The sequence below is a fragment of the Phalacrocorax carbo genome, chromosome 1 (assembly GCF_963921805.1).
Source record: "Phalacrocorax carbo chromosome 1, bPhaCar2.1, whole genome shotgun sequence".
Taxonomy (NCBI): domain Eukaryota; kingdom Metazoa; phylum Chordata; class Aves; order Suliformes; family Phalacrocoracidae; genus Phalacrocorax; species Phalacrocorax carbo.
Genome location: NC_087513.1, coordinates 8,701,769 through 8,723,947, shown reverse-complemented (window position 1 = coordinate 8,723,947; position 22,179 = coordinate 8,701,769). Strand labels below are relative to the sequence as shown.

The following is a 22,179-nucleotide window of genomic DNA, read 5'->3' as shown; positions in this document are numbered from 1 at the left end:
TGCTTCATTTGACTTGTGATGGCCCCCAGGAGGATTCGTTCCATAACTTTCCTAGGGATTGAAGTAAGGCTGATGGGCCTATAGTTACCCGAATCCTCCCTCGAGCTCTTCTTGTAGGTAGGGGTAACATTTGCCTTCCTCCAGCCCTCTGAGACATCCCCCGTTCTCCATGACTTCTCGAAGAGAAGCAGCTCTCCCTTCCAGAGTGTCTACTTCCCCACTCAATTTGGTGTCATCAGCAAACTTCATCAGGCTACACTTGATGCCGTTATCCAGATCACTTATAAAGATGTTGGATAACACTGGACCCAATATCGATCCCTGGGTGACCCCACTTGTGACAGGTCACGACTTTGAAAAAGAGCTATTTCCCACCACCCTTTGGGTGCGGCCCGTCAGCCAGTTCCCCACCCTCTGCACAGACCACTTGTCTAGGCCATAACAGATTAATTTCTCCAGGAGGAGGCCATGGGGGGCCTCTAATTCCACTAAATATCAGTGAAATTCAGTAGAAATAACTTTGGCATTTCCTTCTTGTTGGATAGAAAATATTTAGAGGCCAGATCTGGAGGTAAAAAGACCAGAAAGATGAAAAACAACTGCAAATATTCATTGTCTGTGCCGTTGTTCTGTTGGAGGTCGATTCCTGCTCACCCCCTGTCATCCAAGGCCCCCTTTAGGCCACTGCTCATGGCTCATAGGAGCTCCCCAACTCTTGAACAAAAGCCCAGTGAAATCAATCACTTTTTTTGCAAAACATTTCAGCCATTTTAAGTGAAAAGCGCTGCCAGGTCTGCTTGGCCTCAGGGAACCTGCTGTGTACACAGGTCTCTGGGTACACTTGATATTCACTCAGCCTCATGTGGTCAACACACTTGAAGACCAAAGCACCGCAACTTCAAAAGAGGAAAAGTATTAAATTCAAGCAAGGCCAGAAAACTATCAAGCTTTCGACGAGCTTGACTTCATCCTGAGGTGGAGTACTGGGTGGAGAGTCAGAAACACCTCCTGGAACCCTTCAGCATTTGCTCCCACAATCGCTGTTTGGTGAAGAAGGGTCTCCAGGACTCGGTGGAGAGATTCTTCACGTCATTTTGAGCCACTTGGGGAAAAAAATCCCATGGGGTGAAGGATGTGGCTTCCTCATGCACAAGTGCTCTTGACCTACAGAAACCTTACGGCTGGTTTTATGTTTGTTTTTCAGCACTTATATATTATACTCCTGAGCAGCCTCCAGCTCTGCCCAGATTAAATAGTGAGGGTTGCGCAGGGTCTGGCTGGCACCAGGGAAGCACTGTGTTGCTGGAGGGGGGAGACTGTGGGAGTTCCCTGCGTTGCACACTTCGTTTATGCTTGGAGTTACAGCTCAGAGGGACAAAGGGACACAACCTTCTTCAATAGCTATCAGCTGATTACTGATAATTAAGAACAGATGCAAAACACAGGCAAAACCTGATGAAAGCCACAAACCATTACCTGAACATAAACAGCATCAATAAATAGTTAATAGATAAGATGAAGGTGCCCACCAATGGTAGGTGGGTTTCTTAAGACAAATAAAACTGTTTATCTGTTGTTTCACCAGAGGTTTCACTGGCGCAGCTCATTTCAAGACTCCTTTTGTGTTTCTGTGCCTTTCTCAACCTCTTTAGGACATAAACTATCAAAAACTCCTTTTCCATTTCTTCCTTCCTTACCCCTCCTTGGTGCCTCCAACAGTTGAAGCTCTTAAGATTTTGCTATGACACATATCTCTTGGACTAGTCAGGAGTAAGAAGACCAGACTTCATCCTTGGTTCTCTAGAACAATATTTTCTGTTATCAAATGCCATTACATAATAGCCATCTGGTTGACCTCCAGGATGCAGCAGTCTGTGGTCTTCAGAGATGGGTCACAGCCCCTGTGGGCTGGTGCCATGACAGCATCAAAATCTCAGCTGGGCCTCGGTGGTGGTGTGGGACAACCCTGGCCCCTGCGGGCTGTCTTATGGCCCTGGGGACCAGCCAAACACACCTTGAAGGGAACAAAGTGCTCAGGTGTCTGTGCCACGACCAGAACAGGGGAATTACTCAGCCCATGCTTTGCTGTAGTATCTCATTTTTTAAATGTTACGCATCATCTCCACTTAACTGATCTGCATCTCCTGCCTGGACCACTTGCTTGTGCATCCAAAGGCTTCTCTGGGTGACACATTCAGTGAGTAGGCAGCAACTTTAATTTGATGAGTGAGAATCTGACTAAGCCATTAATGTAACAGGCCCAATAGACAACGTGGCGGATTTAGCAGTTGACTTGGCCAAGTGTCTGTTTTCATGACACAAATGGTTTGATAAATTGTGTCTCCTCCGGTGGATGACAACGGTTGTTCAGCACATGGTGTGTCTCATGGAGCCGGGCCCTCTTTCTCAATAGGAGACATGCTTGGATCTTTAGGTGAGAAATGTCCTGTGCGAGCTGGTCCGCTTCATCCAAGACATGATGCTCCCCAGCAGCAAGGATCTCAGCAAGACCGCTGCTTGTGCACATGGTCCCGTCCATGAGTTTCATTCTCTCTGTCAGTGCAGGATGCAGCTGAATTGCTTTGGAAGCTGGGAATAAATAACTCTTTGTAGCAGTAGTCCTCAGGGAAGGGAAGAAACAGGCTAAGATTGAAAGGTTTCTCTGAGAGATCGTTTATTGGAGGCTATACAGGAAAAACAACAGCGAGAGGGGTGCGGATGTAGCAAGACTCATGGGTCACTCAGGGACAAACAGGAATTTCTGCCCTAAGCTGGGATTTCCTCCATCAGAAATGGAAAAGGCGAGAAAGCTTTTGGTGTCAGTCATATGGTATCTATGAACCAATGTGGTATAACAGCGGCACAGGCTGACGTGATTGCTGGCAAGGAATTTCTACAGGAAAGAGGAGTAACTCCTGCCACGGTACCATGTTTCAGTGAGACCCCATCTGGAGTCTGTTCATCGTCTTGGCCACTCAAGCTCAGGAGAGACTGTTTTGTTCTGAAACAGGCATTGGGAGGAGCTCAACAGTGGGATGATTGGCACAGGGGCCTGTCTTCCAAGAGAAGACTGCAACACTTGGCTTGGTTAGCCCAGCAAAAGGGAGGCCAAGAGGGGATGCTGTGGTTTTTATACACAGCCCGGAAAGGAGTAAATGCTAAGGCGTGAGATCAAACATTTAAGCTAATGGGTTACGTTGGCACAGGAGCAAATGGCTACAAAGGAAGCACCTGTAGTATCATATTCAGACTGGGGGATTTCAGTCAATCAAAGGAGAGAAGCTCCAGGACAACCTTCCAGGCAGAGTTGTGGGGAGCAGAAAACCAAATTGCTTTAAAGATGGAGTTTGATTGACTTGTGAAAAATAGTGTAAGGGAGCAAAGGACGTTGGCATTGGAAATCAGACATCCTTTACAACCTGAAATCCTTTTCCCACTTTTTCCATTTTTTTTTCAATTCAGCAGCAGATCCTACTTCATCTGTGGACTAGGATGCATTTGGTGCTGTCCCTCTCCTGCAGCCAGAGCTCCGGCAGCAAACCCTGCTGCCATCAGGAGGCTGACACACATGACTGAGGATGCAGGATCCACTGAGCTCTTGTGCCAGAGCTCATCAAACTTCTGAAATATCCCTTGGAAAATGAGACCAAGCCTCTGGTCCTGGCACATGTGGTTGAAGACCTCTCTACTTTAATATTTACTTTAGTACTCAAAATACATGTCTCATCCTCAGTGAAAATGCTATCAACCTTCCTCATGGATCTCCCGTACCTTGCTCGGTGGGCAGTGACGCAGCGTGGGTGTGCAGGGTGCCCACTCCACACTTCCGCTGACGCTCACTCACAGGACAGATGGCACAACAGAGCTCTTGGCTTTCTGTTGCATTTCAAAGATAGGGGACCCTCTGTTCCCTCTTTACCCAGCAGAACTGAAAAAAAATATAAAATTATTTGCCCCGTTTGCTTGGTGATTTGTTCTGTTTCCCATACAGACTTTTTTTTTTCAAAAACTGAATCAAGCTGTATTGTCTGAGAATAAAGACAAGCTGCTGACATTGGGTTCATAACAAGAGCATCCGTAACTGCTGCAGTTTTGATGCCCCATAACACTGACTCACTTCTTTCTACAATTTAAAGTAAGTAAATCAGTCTTCAGTGAAAAGTACATACACATTTCAGGTCTGAAATAAAAAACAACCTGCTTTTTAATGGAGGAAATAATATAAAAGGATATCTCGGGTGGTTTAACATTGCAAAGGTTTGTTCTGCTCAGGTTGGACACAATTTGCCTACCCTTGTTCTTCTTTAGCGCACTTTACATTTATCATAGCTGGCTACGTCTAAGTGTTAGAGCAGTTCCAAGGTTTACAAGCTGAGCTTTAGCTCTCCTCCCTCAAAAATAGTCCTGGCCTTGCTTCCAAGAAATAGATTTTGCCCATAAATTGCAGAGGGCTTTGGAGTCTCTTCAGAACATTGGCACCATAGACTCATAAAAAAATATATGCTCTCTCCTGTCTAATATTTTATTTATTCTAAAGGCCATCATGTGGTTTTTCCCTTACTCTGGGCGAATATTTAATTCAGCACATATATGAAAGTTTTAATATATCCCAAGGCTAATTATATATCATTGTCATCGATGCTGCTGCCTCCATAACTCATCAGCTGGCTGTTCGAGTCCCAAGGTGGAGGTCAGTAACTCATCTGTGCAGGCAATGATGTCTTTAGCTCTTCACTGACCCGGCTCTCTGATGCTCTGTGTGTCTTTTCAAGTGATCTAATGCTCTGGGTTTTCTAATGCATCAGTTTATTCCGTAACTCTTTGTTAACACCGGCTTTCTGCTGCCATATATCTTCGTCGCAGCTCCAGCAACAGCAGCCACTGCTCTGCCGTCTCCTTCCCCACAGCGATTTCAGCTTTCCATCACAGCCGTTAGTGATTACAGCCTGGTAATTGGGTTTCGCACCGTTACATCAGCCTTCAGCTCCCAGAGGGACGGCCCTTTGGCTATTCTATTTGATATGTTTTATTTTGAGAGGATATGGTTTTCTTTGGAGCTTTCTAACAAAGCATCCATAACCCCAAATTTCTGGAGGACCCAGGGACTCTTTTCGTGTGTTCTTAAAACCAAATGGAACCTGATTGACAAACTTGCTTGGTTACAATGGACTTTAAACTCCTCTCTGTCCTAATGAATCATCCACCAGCTCCCAACCCGAGGAAATGCTCTGAAAGAAGAAAAAATGGACAAGATGTTTACGGCAGTGAAATCCCCCTCTGTTGTCCCAGAAGAGTTGTGTTTGTCTCCTTCTATGGAGTCACCCAACCCTCGCAGATCATCAATGGGAAAACCCACTCGAGGACTTCCAGCATTGCTCCTCCACCGCAGAGCAAGAGGCACAGTTGCTTCCCATCAGGCCTGCAGCACTGAGCTTGTACATTTCTTGCCTAGGCATGTGCCAGGGGGACATGTCTGCTGCAGCGACACCAGGTTTCTGAAGGCTGCATGTAAAAAGAGGCGAGGAACCAAAACCTTTATGTTTTGCAGTTCCCACTGCTGGTTGTATTTAGTAGCTGCCAATAAGGTCTGAGAGGTTTTTAAACTGATTCCAAGCAGTGTTACAGACATATTCAAACTAAAAAAAAAAAGCCAAAACCAAAATTCAGAAAAACATTTCTAGCATGCGCTGTCTGTAATCTAGTGATCTAGCCAAAGCTCCCTGCTCGCTTCTCTCAGCTTATAGCAACCTTCTTTGAGTTCCCTTACAGCTTTTGGAGATTGTCCCTTGAACAAAGATTCACACATTATTTTAGCATTAATGGAGCACTCCAGTGGCAGTGGGACCCAAAGGGCTGATGCCACGCAGGGGAACGTGGCACTGCTGGAGTGACCAGCACCGCACCGCGGGGCTGGGGCTGACGTGAGCAGCCTGTATCCACCAGCTCCCTGGACATTATGGTCGTTGCCTGGCACGTGGGGAGGAACATCAGCCCAACAGGAGGGGGAAAAACCATCACGGCCTTTTGTCTTTTGCAGTCAAGGAGAGGTGTGGGGGAGGCAGTCAGCAGAGGGAGGCATGAGCTCACAGATTCAGTGCAAGTCTCAGCCTGTTGCATCCGTCCAAGCTGGGAAATACAGGCAGCAAGCTTTAAACAGTACTGCAAAACTATTTCATTTTACTTTTTCCACATTCATGTTTAGCTTTTGGAGATCAGATGAGAGATTGAACAAATTAAACAGCTGAAACATTCAGAGTTGGGGATGTGTTGTCCAAATCATTCATTATAATCTTCACTCTCCTTTGGGTTTTGTGGCAGTTTGAGTTTCAGGAGGATTGTGGACTCTCCCTCCTTTACGTTATCTTATTTAATGTGTCACAGAGGCATTCCCATATGCTCCTTCGTGGTCCAAAATGTCAACTGAAAGGGTCACAGCATTTGATAGAAGAAGATTTAGAGAAAAAATATCTTCAAGATTTTTTGAGAAATATCTTAAAAAAGAAAAATATTTCAATAAAATGTTTATATATGTATGCATATATCATGAAAATTTCCCTTCTGAGCCTCTGATACGTGTATAAGCAACTTACCAACATCCAGCTCTTCTTTCAGGTTGGTGGCAGGCTTTAAGTGGGGCAGCACCTGTGGGCCTGTTTCAAAGCACCCCTTTGAAGAGCAGGGCAAAGGCGCTCGAGCTGACAGCGGTCGTTTCCGTGTTTGGCGCCTGTGCACCAGCTGAACGGCGAAGCCAGCCCCTCTCATCTGCTGCGTTTGCAAATTAGACATCACTTGTCAGCCCAGGGAGGGTGGCAGCAGCATCACAGGGACATCTGGATTGATACTGTATTTTCAAGAGGGAAAAAATGTTGCTTTTAATAAATCACAAAAGGACAACAGTACCACCTCCTGATTTTGCAGGTTTTCTATCTTGTCATTTAAGCTTTCCACAGCAGGATGGACAGAAAAGAAAAATCTCCCCCTCCTTGTCCTCCCTCATTATCTGCATATGGCACCGCCACATCCTTGAGATTCAGAATTTTGTGATGCTCTCTGCAGAGAGGTGAGATGAAAGACCTTCCTCGCCCGCAGCAAGTGTGCTTTGCGGTGCCAGGAGAGGTCACCCACCAGCAGCAAAGATCTGTGTGACTCCTGCATCTTCCCAACTCACCTCAAGGCTACCTGGCAGCCAAGCGCATCCCAGAGAAGGAGGTTTCCTTTCCAAAACGCGGTGTCCCTGAGGCACACACTCCATTAAACAGTGGTTAGCCATGGGATGACTAAAACACCTGCCTGAAATCCAGATTGCTGCCTCCTGTGCTGAAATATCTCCAGCTGGCACTGCCGGCAACCGTGGGCTGCTTCTTCTCCATGGGCTGTACAACTCAAAACCTGCAGCAGCTACAGCCTCTGCACTGAAAAGTGAGTCAATTAAATCCTCTGTGCACAGGGCAGCTGTTATCTTACTAAAAGTTTATGGATTTCACGGAGTCTGAGGGTGGAGGGCTCCATCCCACGTAAGAGGTGTTAACCTCTCATCCCGGGGGCTCGCACGGCACCAGTCACTGCTTTTGTTTAGGTAGCTCTGGGCTAGATCGATGATAGCAGTTAGAAACTGTGTTAGTCCTCAGGCAGTAAAATAAGATGGTCCAGAAGCAAAACCTCCAAAGAGCCTATTTCTTCATCTTTCCTGTGGCTTGTCGCTGATACTTCAAATCAGACAAGATGCATCTGATCAGCCGAGCACAGAGGAAAATTTCTTTCTAGCCCCTTTTTCTTTGCTGACAGAGTCCCAGTGTAACCACTTCATTAATTTATCCCTGATTAGGATCTGTTTCAGTCTAGTATCATTCCTTTTCAAGTAGCAGATCATGCTGACCCTCCATCAATCCTCTGGCACCTCTCCAATTTTCCAAAGCTTGTTAAGATCTAAAAATTAGTAAATAAGAGATTCCTGAGCTACTGGTCTTAAGACAGGGAGTGTACATGACTCCAGGCTTCTCAACTGAAAGTGTTTATATTTAGCAGGTGACACTTCACATTCTCCTCAGTTACAGATGGCAAATTATTTCATTTAGTGAGGAAGGATACTCCTGCTTCACTCTGATATAGTAAAGCAGGAATTATGAATCTTTGGTGAGGTTTTTCTCTATCTGATGGGTGCAAATGGTAAAATTCTAAAGAATGGAGAAGCTATTCCTGAACTAAGACTCCCAATGACATTTTAATGTCTTCTTACTGCCTGTAGAATACTTAAGCTTTCATATTTCTTCTGTTTCTTTCGCCTTGCATTCTCAATAATGTGCTTGCAATGTACATATTACCAATGAATATCTCTTCTAAACACCTCTTCTGAACTCATCCTTCAGCTCCATAAATCTTTCTTCTCTGTTGAAATATTGCTCTGGTCTGAAAAAATGTTAATCCAATGGCATTTTAAATAAATCTCTGTTTGCAGTTGTAAGGGTGGTGATCTTTCACACTTGTTGAGACCAAAGCTGTGATAGTCTATCACAGAGATACTTCATGTTTTTAATGAGCATCTCCTCAAAACAGTGATCTTTCAGCCCTTGGTGCATAAACCTCTGCCTTTTTGAAGAGTTGATGGGGAGAAGCAGGGTCCCTCTGGGATGCAGCTCAAGTTGCTTCTGAACAAGATGAAGATGGATCCACTGGGAGGTTAGGATAGGAGTCAGCAGGCTCTACTCCCCACAGCCGCAAAACAGAGCTACAGAGCAAGAGCTCCACTGTCTGTAGCTTCAGGAGACAAGAGCCATGGAAAGAGGCAGATCTGCAGGGCCGCCATGCTCTTTCCTCCAGAAACACACGTCCCTGTATCGAGCGTGCCTGGCTCCAGCCCATCTCTCCACACACAGCAACCTAGCACCTATCTCGTAGTGCCCACAGCCCACCTGCCAGCTCTTCCCCGCTTGCAGCCCAGCATTGGCTGTTCCTCAAAAACGTCGTGTGTTTGACACAAGCATGTCCCCCAGGGCAGTGCAGCGCAGCGCAGCTGACATCCTCTAGACACCCTGGGCAAAAATGGAGAACCTGCCACGCATCCAGCCCGCCTGCTTTTTGCTCCATCCCCCCTGCAAAACCCAGCAGCTTCCAGCCGCTCATCCACCCAAGCAGGACACCTTCCCCTTGGCTGAGGCATTCGGGCCCTCCTGCCAATGCAGGGCGAACATCTGCAGTGAGATGCTGGGACCGCATCCTGCTTCCCCAGCCAACAAGTAGTGAGCTACTGCCAGCAAGGGAGGAGGTTTCTCTGGGTACAAGATGGCTGGCAAAATGCTGATGCATCTGCGTGATTGACTCCCTACACACGTTCGTCCTTCCCAAACTCGTGTGCCCTTTTTCCTTGCATTCCCCATCCTCCTCCTCCTTCTGTTTTTAGGCATTCCCTTCCCTTTGTCTCCACGTCCTTTGAGCTGCCACCTGCCTGGACTCTGCTGCAGCAGGACAGAGGTCCTGCTGAGTAGGTGCCCCTACACAGCATCATCCTTCGCATCGCAGCCAAGCCGCCTGCCTCGGGGAGGTTGGTGTGAGGACATGCAAAATAACAGCGCAGCTGGTTCAGTAAGTTATTTGGTTAAGGACTATTCTGCACCACAGAAATAACAACGAGGAGGAAAATGTTAAGTTAAAGAGGCAGAGACACAAACAGTAATGAGCAGGTGATGAGAGAGAGAATAACAGAGGCCAGAGCCTGTCAGGCACTGACTGATGGGCCGTTAAAAGAACTACTCCAGCCTTGGAGAGGGTCAGCCCCGATTTTCTAACTGATAAGGAGGAAACATGGTTAGCAGAAATATTAAGTGATATTTGAGGGGGCTTGAGGGACTGCACGAAACCTACTATGGGGAGTTATGGGGAAGGACCACAGACACAGAAAGGGAAGGATCAGGGTGGAACAAGTATGGGAAGATGGTGAGGAGGGAGGATGGAGGGGGCCAGAGGTGTGTGAGCAGGCTGTCGGGCAGGACGTTCCCCTGGCTGAGCCGTGCCCCTGATCCCTGCAGTCTGGCCTGTCTTCGGATTAAACCCCATTCTTAATTACATTTTCTGTGTCGTCTCACTGTCTATCCTGTGTGCCAGCCCCTGGCACACAGACACCAGTCACCCTCCCAAATGCTGTTGCCAGTGTGCTGAGCTTCAGGCTTGAAGTAAATGCAAAGTCTGAACTGCAACAAGAAAGAAAATGTCTTTTATTAAGAAATTACATCTTGCCAGCAGGTGCCCGGCACAGGCAGGCTACTAAGAAGCAGCTCCTACAAATAAATGTAAATCCAGTAGAAGCAGGGTAATGGGAGAGAACCTGCAAAGACCATAAGGCAACTCCATTCAAGCCGCTTTCAGACAGACTTCCCTCGTATCAGCCAATGTGAGGAGCAGCGGCACCAGCAGCCACTGAGTTACAAAGTTGTCTTTATACAGCTTGAAGTCAATCATTTTCAACCCGTTGAAACAAGGGAGCTGTGTTTGAAAACCAAAAGGCCGAGGCAAGTGCCTTCAGAGCTGGAACGACAGCTGCCCGCTCAGGTACCAGAGCGAAAATTAAAACGCTTGTACCATTTTTTTGTGCGGTGCTTTGAGCTGCTGTGACTGTAAAGCAATCAAATAACCATAGTATCCCTTTCAGACAATACTGTTCCATAATGAATTCACGTAAAGGCTGAAAACAGAAAACCAGCCTAGTACACACAAACGCAGCCTTTATTTCCCCAGTGTAACTGGATGAATTCGGAGAGGTTGCACCCTTGCCGTTTCACTCGTTGCTGTCAAACACAAAGCCTGAAAAGTAGGTCTTGGAAAAGTTTATTTTACCTCATTTTATGAGCGTCACCAGCCGCAGAAAGCATTTATTCTTGTCTTGTACAAAGCCATGAAGTGAATTAGAATTAAACTAAGTACATCAGACTTGGGCCGCTGGTAAGCTCTTGCCAACAGGGACCCTGCCATCATTCATTTGTTGAGCTGCTGCAAACGGCCACTGAAAGCATTAGAGTATTCCCTGATAAGAGAAATACCAACGGATAAGAGAAGTAACTTGGAAAGTATTTTAATAGAATTACTTTTTATTAAGACTCAAATCAGTAAAATAGCACATATTTTCATCTCTAAGAAATAAAACGGACAGATGTGATTTTCTCTTTTTAAAGTAACTGAAGTTTAGTTTGAAATGCTTTCGTAATGGCATTCAGAAATAAATTATTTATCTTGATAGGAACAATTGTGTCACCCCTATAATGAAGCACATCTTCCCCAGCTTGCTTACTTGTGATGCTTTTTCACAGTGACCAAGTAAGTTAATGGTTCTCAACATGCTTAAAACTGAGGTGACAGATGGGCTATTTCAGTTACAGACTTATCAAATAAGAGAAAATACCGACTCATTGAATTCTTTTCACAGCTTTTTTGACTTAAAGAGATATATCCAGCATAATGGTAGCAGAGGAAAATGTGTTAGTACTCGTGTATCAGCTTCATGCTCAACACGCACGGCTGAATACCAAAGCCACTTCAGAAAGAACTTTGTCAGGCTGAAGGAGCGGGCCCGTGTGAGCCTCCCGAGGTTCAGCAAGGCCAAGGGCAGGGCCCTGCGTCTGGGTCGGGGCAGTCCCAGTATCGGTGCAGGCTGGGGGATGAAGGGATTGAGAGCAGCCCCGCGGAGGAGGACCTGGGGGCACTGGCGGGTGAAAAGCTGGACATGTGTGCGTGAGCCAGCAATGTGCCCGCGCAGCCCAGAAGGCCGGAATGTATCCTGGGCTGCATCCCCAGCAGCGTGGGCAGCGGGGCGAGGGAGGTGACCCTGCCCCTCTGCTCCGCTCTGGTGAGACCCCACCTGCAGCGCTGCGTCCCCTGGAGCCCTCAGCACAGGAGAGACATGGACCTGTTGGAGCGCGGCCAGAGAAGGGCCACGAAAATGATCCGAGGGCTGGAGCACCTCTGCTGCGAGGACAGGCTGGGAGAGTTGGGGTTGTTCAGCCTGGAGAAGAGAAGGCTGCGGGGAGACCTTACTGCGGCCTTTCAGTAAAGGGGACTTATAAGAAAGAAGGGGAAAGACTACTTAGCAGGACAAGTAGTGGCAGGACAAGGGGGGAATGGTTTTAAACTGAAAGGTGGTAGATTTAGACTAGATATATGGAAGAAATACTTTATGATGAGGGTGGTGAGAGAGTGGCACAGGTTGCCCAGAGAGGTGGTCAATGCCCCATCCCTGGAAGTGTTCACTGCCAGGCTGGACGGGGCTTTGAGCAACCTGGTCAAGTTGAAGGTGTCCCTGCCTGTGGCAGGGGGTTGGACGAGATGATCTTCAAAGGTCCCTCCCAACCCAAACCATTCTGTGATTATAATAATTAACTCAAGCAAAGATCCTTATACAAGATCAATGTTATTCTGTGATCACAAACTTGAACTCAGGCAAGACTGCCTGTAACTGTTTCTTTTTAAAGAGAGGAACACCCTGTGGCTTCGCGGCTCAGGCCATTACACAGCTGAAGTCTTAAAAAAAAAAAAAAAGAGTGGTTTTGAGTAACTGTAAGTTTAGCGTGAACCAGAGTTCGTGCTAAGTTACTAGTGATAGGACAAGAGGAAATGGCCTCAAGCTGCATCAGGGGAGGTTTCGATTGGATATTAGGAAAAATTTATTTACTGCAAGAGTGGTCAGGCTTTGGCACAGGCTGCCCAGAGAGGTGGTGGGGTCACCATCCCTGGAGGTGTTTAAAAAACACGTAGACGTGGCACTTCAGGGCATGGTTTAGGAGGCCTGGGGGTGTTGGGTTGGCGGTTGGCCTTGATGATCCTAGAGGTCTTTTCCAACCTTAATGATTCTGTGATTCTATGGAGTGAAATATGGAAACAAACTGAATCTCAAAGGACAATTATAACTGAAACTGTCACTGCCAACACAAAACCTGCTGTTTTACTAGTGGAGTGAACTCCCAAATACAGCATTAGGGCTGACAAAGGCTATGTCTGTAAATTGGTCTCCAGCACTAATTACAAGGCTTTTCTTTCTTTTTATCTCATTAATCTTTTAATTATTTCTGTGAGATTCGACCTTTTAGAACACTGACAATGCTGCAAAATGTAAGTAATAAAATCTAGGTAATTCACTGTCTCAAAGTGAGAAGAACCTGCCAACTCATACAAAATCAGCATTCAGAAGTGGAACATGAATTCCCACACTACTTGCTTGAAAGGAAAAGAAATCTCCACAGGCCGTATGCAAGGCACAATCATTGTTTTAACATAATGCAAGAGAGAAAGCACCCAGCAGTATTGCAAAACATTAAGGTGTAGTCACATGAGATGAGGCAAGCCCAGAATAATCTTTTACATTTGTTTCAATTTTTTAAATTCTTTCTTTAAAAACAAGTTAAGCTCTAAAAACTTACCTGCAGTTTAATTCCTGTTCTTGAATACCCAACTATGTCTTTTTTACGGGCTGAGAAAATGGCTGTACCAAACATTCTCTTATTCTGTGTGTGCTTATAGAAATAATTTTCTGCCAATGCCTTGGAACTGGCTATACAACACATCCCTTTTTGGGTAAAGGCTGTTTTCATGTCCACTGGAAAAATTATTTTTTAGGAATCTATGAAGTTAACAAAGTGAGATCCACTATCTTACAATGACAAAATAGATGGATTATGATGATAATTGTTCTGTTTCCATCTATTTGATTGCAAAGTATGCAAAAGTCCTCTTTTAAAAAGTACATCCAGAGCAATCCAAATAAAAAAGAAATCATAATGAAAATCCGAAGTGAAGTTCACTGTAGCCATGTTTTATTTCTGCCATTGCAGTAACTTTTTATTTATATGCCATTAAAACTTTCCTGGAATAAAAAAAGCTTCACATTTGCTTCTGAGTACCTTTCAGTCATTTCTCTAACAGAGCTCATACAGATTTAAGTTAAAAGTTTCCAGGTATTCTAAATAAGGTGACTAGATCATCATCACCTATAGTCAGTGGAATCTTTTGAATATTGCATCTATACTACTTATTTTGACTTGGAGCCATAAGTTCTCTTTCCCACCTTGAGCTGGCCACCATCTTAGGTTCAAATAGAGGAAGAATATCCATGAGACAGACGGTCACATGTACACTGCTAATCCATGCCTAAAACTTAGCTTAGATACCCCTTGGTTTACAGTCTAGAGACAGGAGATATTAATAACATTTTTTCTGTAACTACCATGGACACACCTACTTGTTTACAAAATAATCTGTTCTACTGGTCAATTATGTAGAGTTTTGGCATCTTAAAGTATTTTACTTAAATCCACAAGTGAGTGAAGGCAAGTATGGCACCTCACGCTTATCGTGTGTCTCAGAGTAGCACACGTACGGACAGCTTCTGTGGAGCTGATGTCACAGTGACACGTTCAAAGCAAATGTTGCCTATCTACTTTTAGAAGAAATTAATTGTGCCCAGAAGAGTCAACTTCTATCCATTCAGAACAAAGGGTGTCCAAATGACAAGGTCAGGTGTAGATGTTGACAATATGACATTTGAAGTTAGATGAGATGAATTCTGCCCAGAAATCCCACAGATCACCTGCGCAAGGTACCTAACCTTAAATATTACATGGTATGGATTTCATGTTCTCCCTGCAGATGTGTACTCCCTGATCCCACCATATGTATCTTTTTTTTTTGCCCTCCATAAAAAGGCGTATGCTACCAAGCCAATTAATACTTATTTTCAAGTAATTAATACTTGCACCTGACAAAAATACTTTGATACTTCGGGGATACCTTACCTATTGCTCTGAAAGACATTTTTGTTGTGACTGTTTGTATCACAATAACTAGTCTCCAATCTGTGGCTTAGCACTGGTCCTTGCTACGTGATTGCTCAGTGTCCTTCACTAAATTCTCTGCTTGTTATTCTTGCTACTCTCCAAGGGAACTTTAGCCTTTTGGCCTCTCTTTGGCCCTTTGTACTCTTGTAACCTTTAGCTATTCCAAGAGACTGTGGTTGACATTAGCCAGTGTCAACAAGATTATATTGTTTTGGATCAAGATTGATGCCTCTACTTATAATGGACTTTGCACACAGTTAAACCAAATATATGCCAGCTTTTTATCTTTTTTATGTCAAAATGTTTCTGACTAGGAAAATGAGGGATAATAAGATTTTCTGTTATAGCAGGGAAAAAATGAAATTCCTATGTCTGTAGTTCCTGGTTTCTCCACATTTCCTGTATTCCCCCTTCTATCCAAGAATGACATCGATAGTTAAGGTAAGTCAGATTACACAAATCTCATTTACTTACAGATTCTAACAGACAGACAGATTTATAAAATATACAGACAAATCAGAACAACAAAACTAATACACATAAACTTTCACTTTATGGACTTCTTTGTCTTCGCATTCTCTTTGTTTATTGTAATAATAGAATGTGTTATCCCTTCTCTGAAGTTTCTTAACAAATCCAGTTTCTGGCCAACACTCTACCTATGAATAGAATAAAAAGGATACACATTCACCTGAACATGCTTACACTGGATGATGTTTGTGCATTAGATTGGGAAGAATATAGGGAGAATTCTTCCCTGGGAGAACCTCATTTGCATCCGAACACTACTTTGCTATTAATTTGCTTAGCTTTTAAAAAAGAGATTAAAAGCAAGATGTCAGAAAACAGTTTTCTGGTTTAGTATAAAGAATTTTGTGATCATAAAAGTCTAGAAATAAGGATCTAAGAATATTTGCTAGAGTAATTTAAAAAGCGGGCTAGTCAAAGCTTTTAAAATACATGGCTTAGGAAAGAAACATTGGTACTATTCAGTACCCTGAGCAGCTAAAAGATTCCACTTCTGTAAGACTGACACACACTTTCTCCGGGATCCTTCTGACCATGAAAATTTAGTACCTCGTGCTTTTCATTAATGGTTTCATAAAAATAAAGTGAGCTACATGTGTCATAGTCTCTAATACAGCAGGATCAGTCTTGCAGGAAACCAGCTTCATCCTGGTGCTCTTCAGTGTTCCACAATGTGAAGCTTTAAACTGAAGGCTTGAGCCCTTGTACATTCAACAGCTTTGCGGCTTTAGTAGCTGTATGCAGCTTGAACACCTATGACTACTTCTGATCAAATTGAACCTTAAAAACCAGATAAGAATCTTATTTCTCTTCCAGGCAGGGTTGACAGTAGGATGTCAAGCTACAGCATTCTCTAATTGGAGAGCCCCAGAAGTGGTAGTTTCATCACTTACTTTAATAATTTAGATGTACCGCCGAGTTATTTGTGTTCTCTGCAACGTAAGAGCCTTAATATTCATTCCACTTATGTTATAATTGCATCATTAATAACAACTGCATTATGGAAACATAATAGGGAGTAAACAAGACATTTCAAAATGTGTAAATTGAAGGAGAACCACTGCCAGATCCTGGCAGGTTTGAGCTTGAAGAACGCGTGCTCATTTTACATTGAGTAAGCAGTGTTCTTCAACTTCTGTCAGGGTTTAATTGTTTATGGTTATGCCCTGCCATAAATCTTAAACTGACTGATCCTACCACACTAAGTACAGGATTTCATTCTGCACAGTTAAACGAATTTGCATCACAGCCTTTAGAGTGTTATCTGAGCCCATGACAAAAGAATAGACTGCACCTTATGCACATCAACATTTTGCTATATTTTTATTTAACTGGATGTCGAGTGACTTTCTTCGGAACATTCTGCACTTACATGCACAGGAGGTTAAAATCTTTTAAAGGTGGATTTTTCATACTACATACGCTGCTTTGGAAGATAAAATACAGAGCTCTAATAAAGACAATATGTTGTTTGTGGTATTAACCTCTTGGTTGCTATTTTGAATCTCAGGTAGCCACTGACTATCTGGCCATTATTCATTAGCTCATTTGATGTGCCAGGGAGCATTGCTGTCAACCATAGTGAGCAGAGGAAGAAGTCCTTGAGGTTCTCAGCTGAGAAATGCCTGTGTCACAACTCCCTTTACCACAGCTGGCATCAAATATTTCTATTGTGGACAGTTTCAGTAGAAGCTAAGTTCCGGACATGCACAAAGTCAGATTATGCTACCCCGCACAAAACACCCACTGTAAAACTGAAGTTGGTAGCAATGACACAGGACTCGCTCCTGGACAATGAATGAGTTTCCTGACAGGTCTGTTGGCAGAGAACTGGGGAAACTTCACAGAGAACTATGATAAATTCTTTTCCTTAAAACCAAATTATTCTTTTAGATAGCAGCTACATCTGTTCAAAGCAATTAATAATGCTTCTAAATGCATAAGAAAGGGGGAACAAAACCACAGGCTGGGTAGTGTTTTACTTCTGTGAAATAAGTTATTCTGCACAGTTAATAATACCCCAAGTATTCAAGTTGGACCTGGGAGAAAACAACTGTATCAAAAACTAGCCTAAACGAAAGGAAACAAGCAACACCTCCATTTTTATTTGTTTAACATGAGAGAGAAGCTTAAAGTAAGAAACCTTGCAGAGTTCTAAATCTTACCATATCAACTTGTTTTACTTGTTTGTATTCAACCTCATCTCTGTATCCAGCTTGCTGAAATCTGTATAAGTTCTCTACATCATCTGACCATTTTTTGGCATGATGTATAGATTTTGGTTTGATGTCAGCTTTAGCCATGACTCCAGAAACTTCAGACTTTTTCCTGAAATTAGATTTTTGAAAAATCAAATAGAGAAGTTGGAAGCAAGCAATTTTGTTAGGGACATATAGAAGCAGATAGAAAAAATTTAAAAATAAAGGAATTACAGACGGTACAATATTATCTTCCCCTCAAAGTCTGAGGTTAAAAAAAACATAAGCAGTTGGAATGAAATTAAATGCGCTACTTGGACTAAAACAAACCCAACTCATCTTTACTTCTATATACACCTCTATACCTCGACTTAACCTACCTAAAATTTATTTGTGCATACCGATGCATTAAAAAAATATAAAAAATACAGTATTTTTTTTATTTTCACATCTTCGTAGTTGTTGTCCCTTTGGAGCAGGCGGTTTTTCAGGTTTTTCTTTCTTCCTACTGAAGGAACACCAAATTGGGAACCACAAAGTGAAGATCTGGGCTGCTACTGAAGAACAGCAAACGCTCAGGGTGGAAGAGGAGGGGAAACGGGAAATGCACTGCCAGTCACATGGCCACAGTGAAGGTGACAAAGAAGAGGTCTTAAGAAATAAATTGGATAAGGAGGCAAGGCACACAACATACCAAAATTCATCCTATTCTACCCTTGCCCCAACAAAATCTGCACTGACTGCCACTGACTTCTGCCTCACACACAACCCATTCATTCAATCTGCTGAGAAATAGTAAATAGGTTAATCAACTGCTAAACCTGAGCAGAGCAGAACTGGGACATGCTGAGACCTAAACTGGAAAAAAAAAAAAAAAAGAACAAAATAAGCAATCAAAAAAAGCCCATAAACTGTGGAGTCAGTAGAAACTTACCAGGGATGGATTTGAACTATATTTCAGAAAAATAGGAATCATTTGACTCCTCCCTTATATCTGAATTTCACTGCATTTGTTTTCTTGAGTGTATCTTATTTGGCCACTAAAATAGAACTTTATGCTGCTTCTGCAAGCAGAACACACAGAACACTATTATGCCTAGCAGGTATGACCAGAAATGAGTCCTTCCCTAGTTTTGTAATGTCACCAAGCTTCAGCTTCATAACTAGGAAAGTATGTTCAAAGAAGGAGAAAAAGCTTCTGGATTTTGTAGTGAGAGGATGAGCATAGTCTCACTCCCTGTGGGTTGTGTGCTGCCTCCAAACTCTGTGCACAGAGTAAAATTTCCTTACTTAGCAAGTTTCTATATCTACCGAGAGCTTGAAAAGTTGAATGCTGTTGTCTTATCAAAAGCACAAATGCCCTTAAGTCTGTTAGAAAGGCAGAAAAGGAGAAAAAATATCACACCACAGCAAACAAATCCTTTGGAAAATGATACAAAGAATTATTGTTATCGTAAAGTGGAAATAGCAAAGTCTGCATTTCTGTCATCTAACTGTATGAGAGCCATTAGCACACAAAGAAAGGGCCTTTCATCTCTTACTGCATGCACTTGATTAAAGATCAATAAACATATGCACAAGGGCTCTCTTCTGGCACAGTTCAGCACTTCAAACATTCTTTTACTGGGCTGTGCAGTATTTGAAACTGAGGGCAGCCATTTGCTAAAAAAAAAAAACAAACAGGTGATTTTCCCACCCAGTTATAAGGTGTCACATACAAATTAACATGCTGAGCATATATCCTTATTATAAATCTTTGGTGTAGCCTTTGAGATACCTATCTCAACATCATTTTTTTATTCGTTTGCTGCAAAGGGTCCTTTTGTAGCCATTACAGAATTTTTAATGCACTGTATGCTCATCTATGTTTGACGAGAATTGTTGTCAGCCTGGGACTTTAGACAGTCAGTATTATTAGCAGTAACATTAGGTCTTAATAAATACTAAACTATAACGAATTTAAGTGTCTTATGATAACTTACATGTTACTAGTATTAAGTACTTCTTTATAGGATGGACTGAATTCATCTAATGAATGTGCTTCTTCAAGACATCTAGATATGCACGGCACTTCCTGAGTCACCATAAATTCAGGTGGCCTGTCCACAGGCGTTCCTGCTCAAAAAATATATATAAAGGTCACATATGTAAAGTGCCAGCCTGGTGACTTTGGATAATAAAAGCGCCATCCTGATATTTTTAGGCTGCTATTTAAGCCATTTAAAAATGGTACTCTTTATGTATTGTAGTGCCTCTGAGTTCCAGGCGTAGAGCTGGCTTCATTGTACAAGAGCACCAGATGAGCTGTACTCCAGATAGCCTACAATTCAGGAAAAAGAAAAAAGACAGCAGAGAGATGTAGCCAAACAAAAGAATGCAAGAGAATGGTAAGAAGATATTCAGCATAATACTAACATTTTTTATTTAAAGGGAACATTGAACAGTGAAGTGGACTTTGCTAAGACAATGTTTGCCTACTCTAAATTTAGGGAAAATAGTGAGATTTCATATACCTCCATTTTGACTTTGGGAAAACAGTTTTTAATGAGAATCACAGCACAATCTCTAGGAAAACCTAACTAGCCTGGGCTTGCATCTGGTAGTTTCCTTTCCTTAACGCTTATACAAGTTGTAAAGGTACGTGGAGTAGAGTGTCTGCTCCATTAAGGGCACCTGGTCAAGGACCTTTTTCAGTGCAACAAGGGATAATAAGAAAGGGAGGAAGCCATAAAACAAGAGCATACAGGGACACAAACCTGATCAGCAAACGATAAGAGAGGCGGAGTGGGGGATGAGAACTAAACTTAGTCAATCACACTAATTAATGATGGCATGTGGGAGTGTGAGAATGTTTATTCCAGCAAGGTTATCTGATCTGGGACCTTGTCAGATGGGAAACCAAAGGAAAAAGGCAAAACCAGAAACAAAATATACACAGACACAGACCTGACAAAACAAACATAGAGACCGTGACAAGAAACAAACCTCGCCACTCACAATAATGGACGGGCTAGCAAGAAAATGCAGGCACACTTCCAGGAAAATCAACCTGGACTTTGCAACTGAAAAGATTGTAAAGCAGGGGGACACCAGACTTGGAGGGGTGTGGGAACTGACAGAGCTGTACAAACCCACGAGGGACGGCAGCGGGTGGGGGGGCGAACAAAGCCAGGAATAGACAGGAGTATAAGAGGCCTGTCATGTGTAAAACAGGGCTGGTCAGTATGTTCAGCTGGCTGAGCCCTGCACCTTATCATCACAGTCTGTCCTACCTTCTTATATCTACATATTAAATCTTAACTATCTCTCTGTATAACCTCACTTTCTAACCTGCGAGTATGCGTGCTGCAAGGACAAAGTGCTAGCTACCGGTGAGACCTGCATATGCAAGAGAAAACTGGTGCCAGGTCCTGGAGTCAGAGCAGGTATATGGGCACCCTGCAGCCTATGGTGTCAGCTGCTGGAGCAAGTGAGGGTCCCAGCATTGGTAGTTGGAGGGGTTGCAGCTCTCTGAATCTAGGGAGGGTCCTACAGTCTGCGCCCAGAGTGTCAGCTACTGGGAGGACTGGTGTGAGTGGGTTTGGTGCCAGGGGCTGGAGTCAGACCAGGGGTGTGGGCACCCTGGCCTCTGGTGTCAGCTATGGGACTAGCTGGAGAGTAGAGGGACCTCGGGTCCAGGACAGGGTATTAAGCAGGCAGCAGGGTCCATGCTGGTACACCCAAAGGGACTTGTGAACGTGGAGTGCATGAGGGATGAGTGTGTGAATGCATGTTTGCTAGTGAGCATCAAGCTGTACTGGTCAGCATGTAGGGGATCTGTGAAGCAGGTAAGGATGGGGCGTGGGATCTGTGCATGGGTGCTGGGCAGCCAGAGGGGCCACGCTAGTTCTCAAGGGATCTGCAAGCATATGTGTGCTTGCAAACCTAGAGAGTGGTGTATATGTGCCCACACTAGTGAACTTCTATTGCTATCAGCCAGAGAGGCGAAAGGGACTTGTCTGCATTTATGTTTTATGTGAGTCCTGTATGTAGGTGCTGTTGAAGGCAATACCTCATCTGTGGCAGCCTGTGTGACAGCCACGTCTGTAATACATGCTTAGCTTTGTTACTGGTTGAACCTGCAAACGGGAAGGCAGCAGCTGCATCCCTCAGCCAGCACAGAGGACCCAGGTCACCGGGTGGGTTCTGGGAGGAGATAGCCGTGCTTCTTAGGTCCCTTAACATGGAACGGCATTCACATGCCCTATCTGGGGTCCTAAAAGAGTCAATAAGAGATTTCCCGTTGGAAATCTTCAACAGACTCCACAAGAGCTTCCTGCATTTGCCAAGGTGTTCGGGCAGAAGTCTGGGCCCTAGCCGCCACTGTAACGCCTCCCCTCTCCCCTCGCCGCAGCCACAGCCCAGCTGCCCAGACCTCAGACGACCCACCTCGGTGCAAGAGCCGCACGAGGGTCCCTCTCCCAAGGCGGGCGGCGCGAAGGCCGAAGCGCGATGGCGGCCTCCTCACAGCACCCCTCACAGCGCCAACCGCCGCCAACCACCGTTGCTAGGCAACCGCCCGCCATTACCTCTTTAAGACGCCGTTCCCGCCTCTCCCACCGCGCGTCTGATAGGCTGGCAGGAGGCGGGGCCGCCTGGCG

General features: G+C 44.1%; 1 protein-coding gene across 2 annotated transcripts; it reads right to left on the bottom strand.

The window, feature by feature from the left end:
• Positions 1 to 15,259: 15,259 nt before the first annotated feature.
• MEIG1 (meiosis/spermiogenesis associated 1) lies at positions 15,260 to 22,107 on the bottom strand. 2 transcript variants are annotated; one of them, XM_064443649.1, is made up of 4 exons: positions 21,968 to 22,052; positions 19,522 to 19,654; positions 17,507 to 17,669; positions 15,260 to 15,472 (listed from the first exon to the last, which is right to left on the bottom strand). In XM_064443649.1, exons 2-4 carry the CDS (start codon positions 19,623 to 19,625, stop codon positions 15,344 to 15,346), a joined length of 396 nt encoding a protein of 131 aa, XP_064299719.1. In that variant the 5' UTR covers positions 19,626 to 19,654; positions 21,968 to 22,052; the 3' UTR covers positions 15,260 to 15,343. The 2 variants fall into 2 exon arrangements, with proteins under 2 accessions (XP_064299719.1, XP_064299710.1); XM_064443640.1 differs by lacking the exon at positions 19,522 to 19,654 and having other exon boundaries at positions 21,968 to 22,107.
• Positions 22,108 to 22,179: the final 72 nt, after the last annotated feature.

Bases quoted from the DNA above. Each gene is read 5' to 3' on its own strand.
- MEIG1 (XM_064443640.1), bottom strand. From the start codon at position 22,104: ATGGCGGGCGGTTGCCTAGCAACGGTGGTTGGCGGCGGTTGGCGCTGT. The intron at 17,670-21,967 runs GTGGGTCGTCTG...ATCTAATTTCAG, and splicing joins CGTGCGGCTCTTGCACCGAG to GAAAAAGTCTGAAGTTTCTG. The intron at 15,473-17,506 runs GTAAGATTTAGA...TTCTATTCATAG, and splicing joins AAGTAAAACAAGTTGATATG to GTAGAGTGTTGGCCAGAAAC.